Source organism: Chaetodon trifascialis, chromosome 7 (assembly GCF_039877785.1).
Source record: "Chaetodon trifascialis isolate fChaTrf1 chromosome 7, fChaTrf1.hap1, whole genome shotgun sequence".
Classification (NCBI taxonomy): domain Eukaryota; kingdom Metazoa; phylum Chordata; class Actinopteri; order Chaetodontiformes; family Chaetodontidae; genus Chaetodon; species Chaetodon trifascialis.
This window is the reverse complement of record NC_092062.1, coordinates 21,108,544-21,125,746: the sequence shown is the minus strand read 5'-3', so window position 1 is coordinate 21,125,746 and position 17,203 is coordinate 21,108,544. Positions and strand designations below refer to the sequence as shown.

General features: G+C 43.3%; 2 protein-coding genes and 1 non-coding gene across 3 annotated transcripts; 2 read left to right on the top strand and 1 right to left on the bottom strand.

The window, feature by feature from the left end:
• Positions 1-1,847: 1,847 nt before the first annotated feature.
• Positions 1,848-1,904, bottom strand: LOC139334545 (U7 small nuclear RNA). Its single transcript, XR_011602387.1, has one exon. It is a non-coding gene; the product is annotated as a U7 small nuclear RNA (small nuclear RNA).
• Positions 1,905-3,881: 1,977 nt separating this feature from the next.
• tpi1b (triosephosphate isomerase 1b) lies at positions 3,882-8,101 on the top strand. Its single transcript, XM_070967095.1, has 7 exons — positions 3,882-4,159; positions 6,059-6,182; positions 6,369-6,453; positions 6,619-6,751; positions 7,060-7,145; positions 7,233-7,320; positions 7,399-8,101. The coding sequence occupies exons 1-7, from the start codon at positions 4,051-4,053 to the stop codon at positions 7,515-7,517; spliced, it is 744 nt and encodes a 247-aa protein (XP_070823196.1). The 5' UTR covers positions 3,882-4,050; the 3' UTR covers positions 7,518-8,101.
• Positions 8,102-9,547: 1,446 nt separating this feature from the next.
• Positions 9,548-10,768, top strand: LOC139334111 (adult enhancer factor 1-like). Its single transcript, XM_070966866.1, has 2 exons — positions 9,548-9,802; positions 9,905-10,768. Exons 1-2 carry the CDS (start codon positions 9,640-9,642, stop codon positions 10,567-10,569), a joined length of 828 nt encoding a protein of 275 aa, XP_070822967.1. The 5' UTR covers positions 9,548-9,639; the 3' UTR covers positions 10,570-10,768.
• The last annotated feature ends 6,435 nt before the right edge of the window (positions 10,769-17,203 follow it).

The following is a 17,203-nucleotide window of genomic DNA, read 5'->3' as shown; positions in this document are numbered from 1 at the left end:
ATGCTTAGCTGACATTAGCATGTCAGAAAACACATTGAGAAGGTCTCAAACACCCTTAGAATGCCTTTACCAATCATTTTAACCTATGTTAGCATGTTAGCATTAGCATGCTAACATTAGCATGTCACATAACACATTAAGAACCTATGAACCATCATTAGAACGCGATGAACATTCATTTTAACGTATGTTAGCATTAGCATGCTAACATTAGCATGTTAGCACAACAACCCGACATCAACAGGTATACCTCCAGGCACCAACAAATTCATAGGACCTCATGTTAGCATTAGCATGTTAGCATTGTGGCTAACGCTAACAGCCCAACATCACTCATTACATCACCTACACATACAACTCAGCAGTAGTAGGCTTGGCTGTGGCTGATTAGCATGTCACTATAGAGCTTAATGGAGAACTGATCATTTGACTGAGCTGCACAGCTGCAGCTAAAGCTCCATATGTGTGTGTGTGTGTGGGAGAGGTACTCAGGCTCAGAGGTTGCCATGGCAACTTGAGATCAGGCCACCTGCGGGTCTGCGAGAGTCTGAGAAACGTCTGAATTTGGCCTCTGCGCACCCTCCGAACAAACGCTTCTCACGCCGACACCGAAACTGCTATTGCCGAAATTTCTTCACCGTGAGAGCCACAAGGCTTTGCTGTACACTCTGTTCACTTTCTTTTTTCGCTGGGCTGAAAAATGCGGATTTTAGAGCGAGTTAAAAAACGGCTGGTTTCTGTCTCTCCCATTTTTCATTTGTATTGGACCTTATGGGCGAGGTCAGAGGCGCTCTCCTCGCTCAGAGGCTGAGAACTCAAAAACCGTAAGTCCTATCGCTTAGCCAGGCACATCGTGAGAATCAGCGCAAGCGGCACTACAACCTTGGAAAGTTTTGCGCACGTAGAGTGAAATTTGTGCTTTGGAGGAGCGTGGAAAGACAAAAGTTTCACACAATTTTCACAGCTTCTCTCCACTCTGGCAGTTAATCCCCTCCACTCTAGCGCGAACATTCCGTGCAATACACACCCATTATAAACTCACAATTTCTCCCAAAACGCTCACGGTCATTGAACTGCGACTGCTCGAAAACTATACGACCTATCAAAACGAGACTTAATACACCCATACACGAGACTTGTGTCTACGTTTTAAAATTGGAACGGCGTCTCTAGGTCAAAGTATGCCGGAGCAGTAGTCCTTTGAAAAAGGGGGAGATTTTTTCACTTTTTTCGCCTCTCCCCATTCATTTCTTATGGGATTTTTTCGTGCGTTTTTCGCGTCTTACGACGCGAAAAACGCGTATTCTGTAGAGAAAAATAATAGCACACCGAGTCCGATCGAGCCGCACGTTTTGATATATAATTCGCCTGGGTGCTCTCAAAACTCTAGGACTAGTAGCGAATCGAAATTTGTACGGAAGAAGAATAAGAAGAAGAAGAAGAAGAAGAAGAAGAAGCGCACAGAAGAACAATAGTGTTCAGTGCTTCGCACTGAACACAGCAGGGGCTTCGCCCCTGCTGTGTTCAGTGCTCAGCACTGTATCACTAATGAATGATCCAGTCCTGATGAAACCGAAGATAACGGTGTTCAGCGGCGACAGAAACGGAACTAGAACTACCGTTTTCACTTCTTGGCTCACTAAGTGAATTGCTATGAAAGTGTAGGGATGGTCTCTCTTTTTGTCTGCACTGGTCCCGGGTGACACGCAGAGCATGATCTCGGTCAGCGGTATGACAGTGAACAATAATTTTCAATTTATAACAGAATTAAGAAAACATCCGACATTTACGGGATAACATGGCATGATGCTGTCGGAGTGTTTCATTATTATTATTTGACAAGTCGTGGGGGCTTCTCATTAAGAGAAGCCTACTGGAGAAATACTAAAAGAGCGTTAATTCCTAACGACGTTATGCTAGTCTGGTAGTACTAGTACTCTGACTACATGCATTATTGCTATGGTGGTCATAGTACGTCTTTAGCAAACGAACAGGATAAGAACAATAACAACTACATTGAAAACTATGTTGTGACAAACATCACCTCAAATGCCTCAAAATCCAACTTTATCTGTGTAAAAACGACATTTTTTTTAACGCAGTGCAGGCTGGGTATAAATAGCTGGTCTAAATATTCTCCAATCAGAAAGGCTCATACTAGGCCGGAAGCACAAAGGGGGTGGGACTTTTGTCGTCACAGCCTATCAAACAGCCATCGTCATGTTTTGTTTTTGGTTTTTTTGGCCCTCTGTTGTAGATAAGAAGATGGCAAGAATGTTCATCAGAGCAGCAAATCCCACACTTTTGCACTTGCAAGAGTCATGTTTACATCATTACAACATCTTTATAGCAAAGATGGTGTTTTTTTTAAGTAATTTTCAAAGAAAAGACAAAGGAGTGGGGACTTTGTCATCACAGCTGATCAGAGACCATTTAAGGCGCATTACATCTCACACCATACTGTGCTATATTTGTTGCCGGTTCTTATTGAACATGTAGAATTGGAGATTCCAGTCATAGTATTTTATTTTTATTATTATTATTTTTTTGTTGTTGTCAATTTAGAAAATGAAGGTACTCATAATGGTAATGCCATTGATCTTCATACTTGACTGTTAAGAAAGTACTTTAACCAGAGTTATGACTTGGAAAAACATGTAACTCAGATGGGTTGGTGAATAGACAAGTTAAACTGGATTGGTTGAAAGTGGACAGATCATGTGGTCACTAGAGTTTGTCCTTTCGTCCTTTCGCTACTCCTACACACACTTCACCACCATGCTCAAATACACTATAGGTTTACTTCAGAATTTTTAAAATCATAAACATGTACTTGCTGTGATGCTGCATTCAGCTGCTGTTAAAAATTCATAATGCAAAATCAACACACCCACAAGATAGTGGTACATAACCTGAGGTATTATGACTGTAGAATTGGGACTTTGGGTTGTTAGCCAAGAAGTTGCCCCAATGTGACCTTTTATAGGTGGCAAGCAGAGGCCATGTCAACAACCAATCATAAAAGTAAAACATTTCACCATGTGTTACAATGTTGTCCTGTCACATGTCATGTGTGTAATAAAAGCTTTTTTTTTTTTTTTTTACATTAAATTAAATATCAATTAGATCCTTCTCACTCAGATTTTTAGTTGTACTTTTGCTATGATGTGTTTCAGTGTTTTTTTTTTTTTTAATCCTTTCTATGGCACTCTATAAAAATAATTTGCATGTTTCCCATCAATGCTAATTGTAATAATAATAGATTTTTGAGCTGCCAGGGGCCCCACAGTTATGTAGGGTCGTTTTTTTATATGTATTTTACAACATGTTTCTAATTTTAATCAGAATGGGGTGTCAAGGAGATAAAATGTGCAGAACTAAACAAGAACCCAAGTCCAGAAATGCATTACACTGACAATATTGATGCCTAAAATTACTTGTATTGTCTTCTGCCATTGGTGTCGTGATCCACCAAACTGAAACCCTGCTATAGACACACAGCTGCACAGGATCAGTGACCAGCTACATTTACTCAAGTGCTGTACTCAAGTACAATTTTGAGGGACTTTTAGTTTACTGGAGTATTTCCATTTTCTGCTACTTTGTTTGCATACTGCACTTTTTACTCCACTATTTGATCATTCAAATTACCTTGCTGATTCAGATTAATGATACAAAATATAATCGACACGTAAATCTACTGCATAGGTTGAAATTAGACTTTATTCATCCAGGGGGTGTGATTATGCCCCAACTCTTGCCTCCTTCCCCTCTGACAGGTTAATCTATACGTGGAAAGGCTTTCCACGCAGCACTTGAACGCAGCAAGACATTTTGCTCTTCCCCTTCCTCAAATGAGGAGATGCGTTCGCGGGCGTGCCGCCATAAACCAATGGAGCCGAGAGAGAGGAGGGGTTAACTTTTCCATGTTCATAAATACACCGAGCTGCTTTCACACGTCCGCTCTCTCGACCCAGACGAAGTGCACCCCGGTGGGCTGTCGGTACCGTTTTAATCCATAGCAAAACACCCACAAAAAACTCCGCAACCATGTCCAGGAAATTCTTCGTTGGTGGAAACTGGAAGATGAACGGCGACAAGAAAAGCCTCGGGGAGCTCATCCAGACCATGAACGGAGCCAAGGTGGACCCCAATGTCGGTATGTGGATTTTGACAACCGCCACACCAAACCCCCTTTTTGAACATTCAGAATTTTAGCCACCTGTTTCCCCATTATCACGGTCACATTGTTAGCTCCTGCTGCCACCCGTCCGCGTTTTGTTTCCTCTTTTTTTCATGTCACAACCGAATTTCCATCCCGAGTCAAAATGGCTCGGTCATTCAATAAGTCAATGTCACCATTAGCATCACAAACCCGCATCTTCTTCATTTTATGCCCTCATGAGGTTACGGTCAGCGTGAGCTCTGTTTGAGCCCCATTTTACCCGAGCCACCCATAACCCCAGACAGATGGAAATATATGGTGACAGGTGAGGGATTTTCAGTAATGTCGGCGGTGGAGGGTGTGCGTTTGCAGCGGCACGTAGTCCCCAGCCAGCCTTGCCTCTGCTGTGGAAGTACAGGGTGCGTTCAAGGGCAGGCTGCTCCTTAACTGCTGCTCTCTCGTGTACAAACTGGTGAGACAGTGGCCTATTGTGAGCTTCGGTCTTAAGTTATTTTTAGTTTAAGTCGTTTGGACAGCTGGGCAACGGAACTTCATGGTCACGGAAGCATTAAACAGCTGGGAAGGCCACCGAAACACTGATACAGTTGTATAGTCTTCGATTTTTCCAACATGATCTGAATGCAGCAGGATACATTCGCCCTGTTGCTGTCTGTGTCCTGCAGGCTGCTGCTCGTGCTGCTGTTTTACGAGAGCATTACCCTGCTTTTTCATTCACTGCACCACACTCTGCTGGACGTTTACGGAAGCATGGAGACGCTGAATGTGTCCAAGCCTGCTTCTGCTTCTGCTGTCATCGGTCCAGCTGTGCTCCTCCTGCAAGTTGGTGTTATGCAACTGTACCAGTGTGTATACCAGTCACAGGTCTGATCTGCTCAGGAGCAAACTGTCGCTCAGTTCAGCCTGCAACAGGCCAGGCTATCCTTGGACCTTGCTCTGTTAACGAATCCGCCCCCTTACAGTGCTGGAGTGAAAATCAAGCAGGCTTTTCCCACTGGCCTCTAAGTACAGCTTGAAAGTCAAAGTTCAGTTGTTTCCTCGCCACACTGATTTTCTTCACATGCTGGATATTTAAACTCTGGTTCTTTTTATTTGACCCTTCTGAACGCCGTCTCGTGACTTTTCTGTGACCTCTGCAGAATGCAGCCATGTAGGCGACCTTTAGGAGGCTGAACTCAGACCTTTAATGCAGAGAGGTTTGAGTGTGGCCAGGGAGGCATGACCTTTACCAAACCAATAATAACAGGAGGCCTTTAATATAGACTCTCATAACCCCAAGATAAAGTTACCTTTTGAATGTCAGTGTCTGGACTGTACTGTACTCTGCTTGACCCATGCAGACTGTACTGCTGCTGTAAATCAAGTTTGCACATGAGGGCAAACATGTGGTGTTTAGAGACAGTGCAATATGTATAGGTTTTAAAAAGTTACACCATTTTTAATGAGTTTCATCATACAGTTTGTCATTTGAGTTGTAGTTGCAGCACACAGGTGCCGTTTTAGCATCTGAAAACACGAGTGTCTCAAGATTTAACTCGTGCACATTGATGTAAATTCAGACCTGTTAGTTAAGCGTGATGCAGTTTCTAGTTGTATGTATTGAATTTTGGTGGTGGTTGACACTTTAAACATCAGGTTTGAAAAGAATGAGCTGGATTTGTCCCTTTATTGCCCATGGTGTTGTTACGCTGTGAGAAGAAGTGCTGTCTGGTGTTAAAGCATGAATTTGTTGAAGTCTGCAAAACTGCGTCGTGTCAGTGATAATAAGGAAGTAGGTCAAAAATGTCTTTATTTGTTTTTTTGAATATCTGAGTCTCCTTATGCATAGACTACACATAAACCTAACCCATGCATTCTATTCTTCTGTGTTATCAGAGGTGGTGTGCGGTGCTCCTTCAATCTACCTGGACTTTGCCAGGTCCAAGCTGGACGCCAAGTTTGGCGTGGCTGCTCAGAACTGTTACAAAGTTCCCAAGGGTGCCTTCACCGGGGAGATCAGGTACGATATGTGTCCCTCGAGGGACAAAAACTAGGGTTTGATGATGAGGAAATAGGAAATGGATCGATGAAACAAGAGTTATTCGGTTAGATCACAAATATGAAATCTTGTTAATATTTCATATCACCGCATTAAAACTGTGTTTGACTATTTTGTGTTTATAGTTTGAATATTATCTGTCTGCAGCCCTGCGATGATCAAGGACTGTGGTGTGAACTGGGTGATCCTGGGACACTCTGAGAGGCGCCACGTCTTCGGAGAGAGTGATGAGGTCAGTCTGGAGGATTTTATCTTTTATCATCTTTATTAGTCTGTTGTGAAGCCGAGCGCTAGATGGTGAAAGTTAGATCCTTTTAGATGAGCAGGAAAGCACATAAACGCATCATTCCTCAGGTGTGCACTTTGGGATTAGATGCTTGTGTGTGTGCGTTGTTAGCTCATCGGTCAGAAGACCGCCCACGCTCTGGAGAGTGGTCTGGGTGTCATTGCCTGCATCGGCGAGAAACTGGACGAGAGGGAGGGCGGCATCACCGAGAAGGTCGTCTTTGCTCAGACCAAGGTCATCGCAGGTACGTCACCCCCGACGCTTCATCTTTTTCCAAACGCTTGTTTTAAACAGACACTGAAACCAGAGTTTTGAAAATCTGCCCTTCAGAGAGTCTTTAAAAACAAAGAAACCTCAGTTTTGATGACCTAAAACGCATGTGATCGAGGGGCCCGAGCACAGAGGAAAATGTTCCTATTTCTGTGTATACGTGTGATCAAGGCGCAAATGTTGTAACACATTTCAGCGACAGTTTGCGTAAGCTGGAGTGAGGTGGAAATCAGAAAACTTATGAAATACAAATTCGAGTCTTATCACACCTCTGTTTCACAGATAATGTAAAGGACTGGAGCAAGGTTGTGCTTGCTTATGAGCCTGTGTGGGCCATTGGCACCGGCAAGACCGCCTCCCCACAGCAGGTAAATACAAGTAAGCCCTGAAAATGATTACGACAGCCTCTTCCTCGAACCCACCGTAATGCGCCTGTTTCCTGTGTGATATGTCAGGCTCAGGAAGTTCATGAGAAACTGAGGGAGTGGCTGAAGACCAACGTGTCAGAGGCTGTGGCCAACTCTGTGAGGATCATCTATGGAGGTCAGTCAGCGCCTCGAGATAAAGTTTGCTCTCATTTCCCGCATCAGTCTGTGTTCATGCATCTGTTCCTCTCCTCAGGCTCTGTGACTGGCCCCACCTGCAAGGAGCTCGCCGCCCAGAAGGACGTCGACGGTTTCCTCGTGGGCGGAGCCTCCCTCAAGCCCGAGTTCGTCGAGATCATGAACGCCAAGGCATAAAAACTGCGACGGCTGCAGCAAGACCATGTCCAGATCAGAGGCCAGCTCCATTCAAACGATCCGGCTCCATCATCCCTCACTCTCAGCACTTAGTCCTCTTCCCCTTTATATTCAAAGTATCCGTGTAATGTCGTCATTCCCTCCTTTTCCTTTATTTTTTTTTCCTGATATTCTTTGTCATGAAGAAAAGGGACAGGTTGACACACGCACTGTACTGCACTGAAAAGAGTTAAGTCCACTGAGAATAGCCTGTGTGCATACTAACTTCCACACCAAGTGCTCAAGCTGTAAAGACTGACAATTACACCTTGAGGTGGGCGGCCAGTCCACGCCTTTACTTGAAAAGTTTACGAACTTTTTTTTGTAAACAGTGTCACAGCTCTTGTCAATCAGATTTGTCTTTTTAATATTAGTGTCTCTTGTGTAATTATGATGTTCTGTGGCTTTTACCCCCTTGTAGATGTGCATGATCCGCTCTCTCCTTGGCTGTTTTAGCCACGAGGGAAGTGTCCATTAACTGTTTATCATATTGGTCGAAGGGTGGGAAGGCTGTAAGGAAACATAATTAAAGGTTTAGAGACTGAGTTGGTGTGTTGTGTCTTGTTTTGTTTTTGTCTTGATGTCTGTCCACTGATTTTTCCAAAGAAGCCCTTCCATATTCACTCATAGGCTTCATAACCTCTCAGAGTGTCTCGTTACAGCGCTCCTGTTAAGACAATGTCACGCAGAGAAGCATGGGACTATTTTTACCTCTGAACTAAAACAGGCTCAGCAGTGAAAGATGCATTTACCAGAAGAAAATGGCTGACAGCTACAAACTCAGATACAGAAACTAATGTTTGTTAGACCATAAAATAAACCCCAAAGCACACTGAGCGTTTCAGTTGCCATGTCTTGTGTTTGCTGTAAAAAGGCTTTATTCCCACTTAAGTCTGAGGTGAGTCCCGCACACAGTGACTGTGGATGGTCGGTTTCTAACCAACTTCTAACACTTTCATCGTACAGGATCAGGAAGCAAAGACATATCTCCCCCAAGTTCCCTCTTAAATTAAGGCAAGGATTAGAGTGTGTGTGTGCGTTAATTTATTAAAAACATACTCTTGGTGTGCCTAAGTGTGTGCCTTTCTGTAATAAATGCATAAATAAGCATTTTGAATTGTGTGTGAGAGACCAGATAATGTGAGGTTTGAGGTATTTATTCTAAATTGAGCTTGGATGCTGTGTGTTTCTCTCTGTGTGGTCTTGAGATGGATTTGCTCAGTAAAGTTCTTTCAGTATAAATGTTCTTTTGTTGAAGCACACTGTTGACAGTTACGGTACAATAGCTGAGACAACGGGACGGTAACAGGCAGGGCCATTCTTAGGACCGAATACCAGACGCAGGCAGGTGGGGGGGGGGGGGGGGGGGGGGTGGGGTGGGGGGGGACTTATTGTGTTTTCATCAGCCCGTCCCTGGAGCAGCTTAGTTCAGGCTGGGGTCAAAATTTCTTTTTCGATTTCTTTCACAACACACACGTCTGTCTTGGGCAAACACTTGGTTTTAATCAAATATTTGCTGTCCCGGTGTCTTTGTCTTCTTTAAATTGTGACTGTGCTGAAACAGCCACAGGACTGCGGGTATGTACAGAAGGGGACAAAATAACAAGGACACCTGTACAACATGATGCAAATCAGTCAAAATCACACACGATTCCTTTTTAGAACAATGATTTATTTTATTTCACATATAAACAGGGACATGACAAAACGTAACAGTATCATATCAAACTTTTCATTTGGGGAGCCTCTTTTACAAACAATAACCTTTAACAAATAGAAATGTGTAAGCCTTACAGTGTTTTGTTCTTTCAACAAATGTTACGTCAATGCATTGCACTGCATTATGTTATAAAATGCTGCTTTTATTTTGTCCACCTCCCTCTGCGGCCTGGATGCCGCTGAAGAACAGGGGTCTTGCCTTTGCACCCCCGGTCCAGCAGGGGGCGGTAGTGCCTAACGCTGAGCACTCAGCGTGGCTCCGTCTCATGTCTGTGTTTACAAGCGAAGCGTGACGTTCACGGACTCGCAAAATACGTCCTCTAGCCCAACCAAAAGCTGCTAACTCCCTTTAGAAACGTCCAAGATGCTTTCACTGAAAGCTTTTCTCAACGAGAGACTGACGGCCGCGGCGGAGGAGATATTTGGAGCTGTTGAAAAGACAATAGCCGAGTACAAAGAGGAGATTTCTCGTTCAAAAGATCTGGAAATCAGTCGTCTCAGGATGCAGCTGAAGCTTCTCAAGTCAGGTTGGTTTCAGTTGAATCCGCTTGCAGCCAAACCTCATGCAGCTGTGTACAGTTTTTAATGAAACGGCATGTTTCTGATGTTATCATGTGTCTTACACGTAGAGCCCCGGCTGGATAGATGCCTTGGAGCCCAGCTGCAGCAGCACACCCAGCACCACCATCACAATCCTCCCCCTCCTCCTCCACCTCAGCAGCAGCAGCAGCAGCAGCACCATCAGTCGGTCCCTGCAGCGGAGGCTCCTGAGTCCCAGCACTGTGAAGAGGATGGCAGCATGGAGCAGGAGCACCCTGAGGCCTCACAGGTGAAGAAGGAGCAGCAGAGGAGCGCCAGGGATTTCTGGCTGGGTCACGACGCGGAGCAGCTGGAAAGCCTCGAATCAGACATCAAAGACTTCATCTCATCTCCCTCCAGCCTGAGAAGCAGTCTGCAGGACCCCACCTTACCCTTCCACCCCAACCACCACCACCACCACCACATCGGCGAGGAGAGCAAAGAGAAGCCCTACTGCTGCTCCGTGTGCGAAAAGCGCTTCAGTAACTGCTCCCACCTCGCAGCTCACATCAGGACGCACACAGGCGAAAGGCCTTACCGATGCGAAATATGCAGGAAGACTTTTATCACAACGAGCGCTCTGAACAGACACCAGACGATCCACACGGAGGGGAAACACTTCGTCTGCAATTACTGTGGGAAATCCTTCAAATGGATGGAGTCTCTTGGCAGACACATGAGAAGTGTGCATAAGAGAGAGAATATGCCTGTGTGACTCACTCATGTGCGGTAGATTCATGTTGTTTGTGTATGTTAGTCATCTGTAATTCCAGTATAAAACAGCCAATAGGTGACAACAAAGAATGTACTGTGTGTTTTAGTGCTGTTGGTGGTTGTGCATGGACCTTGCCAAGCCTTGTGTACATAAAGCTGCTGTAAATGATGTGTAAATAAATATAAAAAAAAACAGTTTTTACAAAGAAATCGTGGATAATGGAATAAAAGGCTAATACTGCCCATGCTTGTTTTAGTCATTTTTAATGCATTCCGCTCTCTGCTGCAGGGACATATGAAGAGGGAGGTTGCACAGGACGCCAGTAGGTGGCAGTAACAGCATTTCATTCACAGTTTCCCATCAATCTGAAGTGCTTGGCAGTGAACAGCCTCGGTGTTAAATGTGTGAGTGCTTTTCTGGGAACTGAGAGTACTCCCAGTCAGTGTCCTCCTCACAGTCAAACTGTGAGAGTGGTAGCCCCTTATTCTCAGTGCTGGAAAGTAACCAAGTACATTTACATTTAAGATTATTCACATGAAATTTAACCAACAGATTAATGATAATGTATTACCATAGATTAAGCAACCCAGCAGTATATAAAGCAGTTTAAATTAGCTCCACTTTTAGCAGCTGCAGCATTACAGTGATGCACATCTTAATTTGACTATAATAATTTTGTACCTTAGTGAAGATTTGACACACAGCCAATACTTGAGTATTTCTAAACTGTGGTATTGCTACTTCTACTCAATAAAAGATCTTCCAACAGCGCTTTAAAGTCCACTTAAGTGGTATTTTGTAGTAAAAATCATCTTATTGCACATCGTTTGACACTGTCGGATTCAAACTCAAGACTTTTCATCCAATAAAAGTATTCTAGATGTCTTATGTATCATTTTATAGAAACAACTTGGTATCTTTTGAAACTTTGGGATCTCCACTAACATTTAAAGATCTGTGGCTTTGAGCTGTTTTCAGCCGCACAGCATGAGCTTATAAAAATGGATCGGCTGGTGGCTCGGCTGCATTTAAGAGCTTGAAATGATATTTTAAAAGTGAATAAACTGGCTAAAAGGAACACAAAGATAGCAGCAAATCTCCACATTAAAAAAAAAAAACCTAAAATGGGCCTTAAGAGAATCTATGGCCACGTACTCTGCTCATCCTTTATTTTTGACAAATCACTATGTTGCCACGTTTAGAGACCTTTTTCACAGCAGACGCTCTGACTCGTAAGAAAAACACAGGCGTTACTAATAACATTAACGATGGCTCTGTTCTACTCAAGTGTCCCAGTAAACCATGAAAATGTGACAATGAACCAGCACGAACAATAGCAAATTCGTGTTTTGAGTTTGTATTAAAACATCTTGGCCTGTGCCCCTCTGAAGCGCACACCTTCCAAATGTCTTGGTGGGTAACTGCATGGTTGATGGTACTTCATGGACTGAAGGGAGAACTGAGCACCACTTCAGATAGTACTTAGGCACTATTATGAGTGGGAGTTATGAGCTTATGAGTTCAGACAGAGGGAAACAGGTGGTTGAAGGAGCACAGATCCAAAAGCACAGCAGTATTAATTAGTATGAATTAATTTTGACTGGGCAGCTACTGGGAGGTGGGGTGGTATCACACTGATTGTCCTGGCTGATGGTGCATGTGGTAACGTCCAAACTCACTGGCACGTTTGACAGTTATGACTGTAAACAGATTTTCTTTCTCCTACAAGTTACAATTTTTCACTGTAGTTTATAGTAAATATCCAAAATGTATGTGGACACCGCTTTGGTGAGGACTCTTGCTTCCTGTAGGTATTTTCAACAGAGGACATTCTACCATTATGTAAATGATAAAATGGCTGAATTCCATTTAGCTGCCTCGGGTTCAGGGTCCTGGCATTGTGCATGCTGGCTAACTGTCATGGCTGAGTGGAACACTTAAATACAACGGAGCCGCTGTTAATGTTATTAGTAACGCCTGTGATTTTCAATGCCCAGGTGCATAAAGTGAGGTCCATAAAGAGATGTTTTTCTGAGTTTATTGTGGAGGACCACCTTTGGGATGAACTGGAACGCCAGCTGTGGGCCAGACTTTATCACCCCACATCCGTGTCCAACCTCACTAGTGCTCTTGTGGCTCAGTGGGAGCAAATCTCTGCACCCTGGTTCCAAATGTCTCATGGAAGGCCTTTTTTATAGGCGAGTGGAAGCTGTTATAGCAGCATTTTAAAGCCTATGGATTCAGGATGAGACGTTTAACAAACACGGGGTGTGTAATTTTCAGGTGTCCACACGCGTTTGGCTCCGCAGTGTGTTTAGCACAAGCTATAAACTTTCGGTCGTTACTCTGAAACACACAGTCAGTACAGTTCCCTCCTCGGGGGGGAAATTAGACGAGCTTTCCCCCTGCTGCCCTTTCTATTTACTGTCATTATGAAGCCATTACTTATATTCAGGGGTGAAATTGGGATTTGTAATGCAGGGGAGCTGCAAGTGTTGGCCAGCAGTGATGGAGGAAGCATTCAGATCCTTTACTGAAGTGAAAGAACTGACATCACACTGCAAAAACGCTCCTGTATTGAAAATGTTACTTTAGAAAAGCATATATTATTAGGAAAATTTCCTTAAAGTGTAAAAGTAAAAGTATGCAAAAATGGTTTGACTATTACATATTGTTAGATTATTATCACTCATGCATTAATATAAAACCACGGTGTTACTGTCGTGTTTGCCTGAGGTGGAGCTCATCTTAATTATTTTGCACTGGAATGCAAACAATGATCATTTTCTCCATTAATCGACTGATTACCCAGAGCCCATTGTCACATCTTCATAAAGACTTGGACCAACCCATAGTCCAAACCTCAAAATTATTCAGAATAATCTGAAATACTTAAAGAAAATTAATTGACTGATCGTTTCAGTTGTACTTAATGTGTAACAAAACACATTATATAAGCTCTTCATATGTTTTGTGTGCAAAAATCTTCATTTTTAAAGTAACTAGTAAGTAAAGCTGGAAGATAAATGTAGTGGAGTACAACTATGCGTGAAAAGAAAAGACTCACAGCCATCTTTCTCCTTTTTTAATGTACAAGTATATTAAAAATTGTGAAGTACTTGAGTGACTTTCCAGCACTGGGAATAAGGAGTTAGTATATAAGGAGTAATATGCATATGCAGCAGCGGCAGCAGCAGCAGTGGTTGAACTGAATGTTTTGTGTTATAGATACGAGTTTTTAATGATCTCATTCACAGTTACAGTTTAGTTTAGATATACAGTAGTACTGTCTTATGAAATGCAGAGTTCGCTGTGGTTATATAGGCTCGAGGACACACATTCCACATTCAGTTCACATCTCCCCTTTTCACGTGTTGATGAACTTGATTATAGACTGTGGTAAGTGGCCGGCACCTACACTTCATTCACGTCTCACAGTGTTGCAGAACACCTTGTTGAACTGGATTATTATTTCGCGGCTCACTCGCTTGCTGGAGAGAGATTTTCTGAGAGCTCTCATGAACATTCAGGTGCTCTGTGCAGTAAACCACTTGATGTGAAGTGTGCAGAATTAAAATGATCGCACATTATCTCTTTGAAATTGAAAATCTGGATTAAAACAAAGCTGAATTATGTGCCGGGGCTGTGCTCCAAATCATGGGGGTGAACCCAAGGACTAGGGCATTGCTCACTGTTTGCTCTATGGAGAAGTTATGTCAGGAGAGAGGTTACAGGATAACACATAAGTGACTACCTAAGTGTGGCTATGGCCCTATTGTCTAACCTTCCAACCAGTCTGCAGCCTCTCTGTTGTTTGGTAGAAGGACTTGCAACATACCAGAGATAGATTCTACACAGAATCTCCAAAAGAGCAATGTGCTTCCCATTAACTCTGTGGCCAAAGAGCTCCCTCACTCTTTGTTTCCGTTAAGTGGGTACACACTGTTTCAGGTATCTGAGGAAACAAATATATTTGCAAAGACGCCTTGAACTGGAACCGTTTTTTGTTTGGTAAATCAATTTTTTCTACATTTGATAATCATTATTCCAACACACCTGTGACTGAAAACAACAAACCTGTGTGACTGATTATATATACAGTATATCCTGAAGTTTCATGTAATATTTATTTCAAACCTTGTCCTTGTGATTGTCTGAATCCTGCAGCTGCTACAGTGCACTTGACAGTGGATGAATGAAATAGAGCCCATTTGGATTGTGAGTTTCATTTATCTGCAATCAAAAGCCTTGTTTCCACTTCGAGATATGTGCTGCTGTCATCCTCGGCACAAACCCAGCACCAAATCAAAATATTCATTCAATTTCATAAATATTTCATGTCCAGCTATGCTGTCTTTAATAACAACTTTCTACCACTCTCAAGCCCAATATTGTGTTTGGTGCCAGCAGAGGGTTTAATGCAATTAATGACCCTCACAGTAATGGAGTTTTTCCATCCTACTCTGTGCCCTAAACTTGCCAACAATCCTCTACTTCCATTTCTGTTAGAATAAGCACTTTAAAAACCTAGTTTTCTTATTTCTTCTTGTGATTAATTATCTGAGTGTTTTATGCTCCACCTTGGTCAAACATATCTGTTCGGTTTCACAGACACCGGTGGTGGACTCTGAGGCTGTCTGAGCCACAGGGGTGAACAAAAAGGGCACCAGCACACAGAAAGCCACATTTTCTCCTCTGAAACAACACTCTTGAGGGCCCTTTATCATGTTTTATCTACCACCAGGGCATCCAAGAAGGCACTTTTGGCACCAGTGACACACACTGCACTACTAATCATAAAAGATTAATGGGAACAAGATCTAGGTATGGACATGATCGATAAATAGCAGATTCACACTGAAGATTTCATCCATTCTTTTTCTAACTGTCGGAAGCACTGCAAGAACATGTATCCATACATACACCCAGCCATCTATTTCTACACCTGGGGGGCCTCTCCCAGCAGCAACTGGGCAGTGGGCAGGGAAACACCTTTGGACACCCCACCAATAACAGAAATATGAAGTTTAAAAAGAAAAAACAGATACCATGACTGCTTCTCCAGCTGTAGTCATCCCCTAATGTGCCAAACAGCTGTTGTGTGTAGGTACGCTTTTGAACCCTGTTCCTGGACCATCCATTTTCAGGCCGAGACCGAGTTTCATTCACATAGATGAGGAAACTGGCAAACTGTGGACAATGAGCTGGTGGAAGGAAGCAGAGAGCTCTGGTCGCCCACGTGTTGTCTACAACCACTTGAAAATGCTCAGCAATGCCTCGACATGATCCTGTGGGATCATTTTCTGCGGGCCTGAATGGAGTGAGCAAGAGGTCAGAAGAGATTGATTGTACGGGTGAGAGGAGGTGAAAAAGGCAACAGACTCTGTTCTCAGCCAGCACTTGTGCCAATGTACAGTTTGTCTGTTGATGCTATTGGCTGAGATGGCACTCCTGCAGATGAATGAGATGTTGGAAGGTTTGCTCCAAGCAGAGGTTTCAGTGGCGGGGGTGAGTATACCTCCACGACACGGGAAAAAAACATTTTGCATCTAATTGATTGAAGCAAACAGATGAGCTCCAATGTAAAACGGCAGCAGTAAAATCAGAGTCAGCTACTGCGTGAGCCGGCCAAAAATGGACGAGAAGAGAAGCAGAGGAGCAGCCACAGTCGGCGCTCAGGCGGAGGCAAGGTGGACAGGTGCAATACGAGGCTAGTGGCGGTCATAGGGTAAAGTTTATGAAGTATGACAGCTCCAGCAGGAGGAGAAAGATGGCTGTGGAACAAACATGTTGGTTCGAAGTCCCAGAAAAGTGTGTTGAAACTGTCGCTCTGAGGCAAAACAGAGCTTGAATGAAAAGGGAAAGAGTGGGGAGGAGGATGACTGTTGCTGGAGGGAGCTGTGGGACAGGGACTAAACTAAATTAGTCAGCATTTGTGCAAGGTACGCTCTGCTAGCATCAAACCCAAACACAAGATCTATGACGGTGTATCTTGATATAGCCTGTGGTAGCATTTGGAAATCAGTGTGTTTGTGAAGATGCTTTCTTTGGATAATGGCACAGGGGGGTAGCTGGATCCCACTGTATGTAGAGCCAGCCTCACATTCACTTGTTTTGTACATCTTCCAACAGTCTGCTACAAATGTGAAGGCGTTTCATTGTTATTCTCATTTCACTTTTAATTCATTTGCAACAACTTGTCTGAGATTCATATTCATACAGTCACAATTATCAGCCGCTATGAAGGGCACATGACTGGCATCACCTCCTAATTGAAACCTTTACACCGAAGATTAAATCTGTGGCCGATTAGGCGAGAGTGTGACTCAGATCATCAGAAAATTAAAGAAGGGTGTTGATTTGTGGCCTTGTTGTTTAACACACAAACGGGCATCACACATGAGACCAAAAGTGCTGGAAAATGGATTGCAGTGTTTTCAGACTTGCTGCTGCCAGATTGGGGTCCGTCACCAATGACAGTAGAATTAATTGCACATGAGTTCATAAACCACAGGGATGCACTTAGAAGAACTGTGATTTAAAAATCTACTTGACACTGTGCATTATCCTGATGCACTAAACCACTCCTATCTGGTACTAAAAGTAGGTCAAAATAAAAGAATAAGGATCATTT

Excerpts from the sequence above, each read along its gene's own strand:
- tpi1b (XM_070967095.1), top strand. The coding sequence starts at position 4,051 with ATGTCCAGGAAATTCTTCGTTGGTGGAAACTGGAAGATGAACGGCGAC. Across the intron at positions 6,752-7,059 it reads TCAGACCAAGGTCATCGCAG|ATAATGTAAAGGACTGGAGC; the intron begins GTACGTCACCCC and ends TCTGTTTCACAG. Across the intron at positions 7,146-7,232 it reads AGACCGCCTCCCCACAGCAG|GCTCAGGAAGTTCATGAGAA; the intron begins GTAAATACAAGT and ends GTGATATGTCAG.
- LOC139334111 (XM_070966866.1), top strand. The coding sequence starts at position 9,640 with ATGCTTTCACTGAAAGCTTTTCTCAACGAGAGACTGACGGCCGCGGCG. Across the intron at positions 9,803-9,904 it reads GCTGAAGCTTCTCAAGTCAG|AGCCCCGGCTGGATAGATGC; the intron begins GTTGGTTTCAGT and ends TCTTACACGTAG.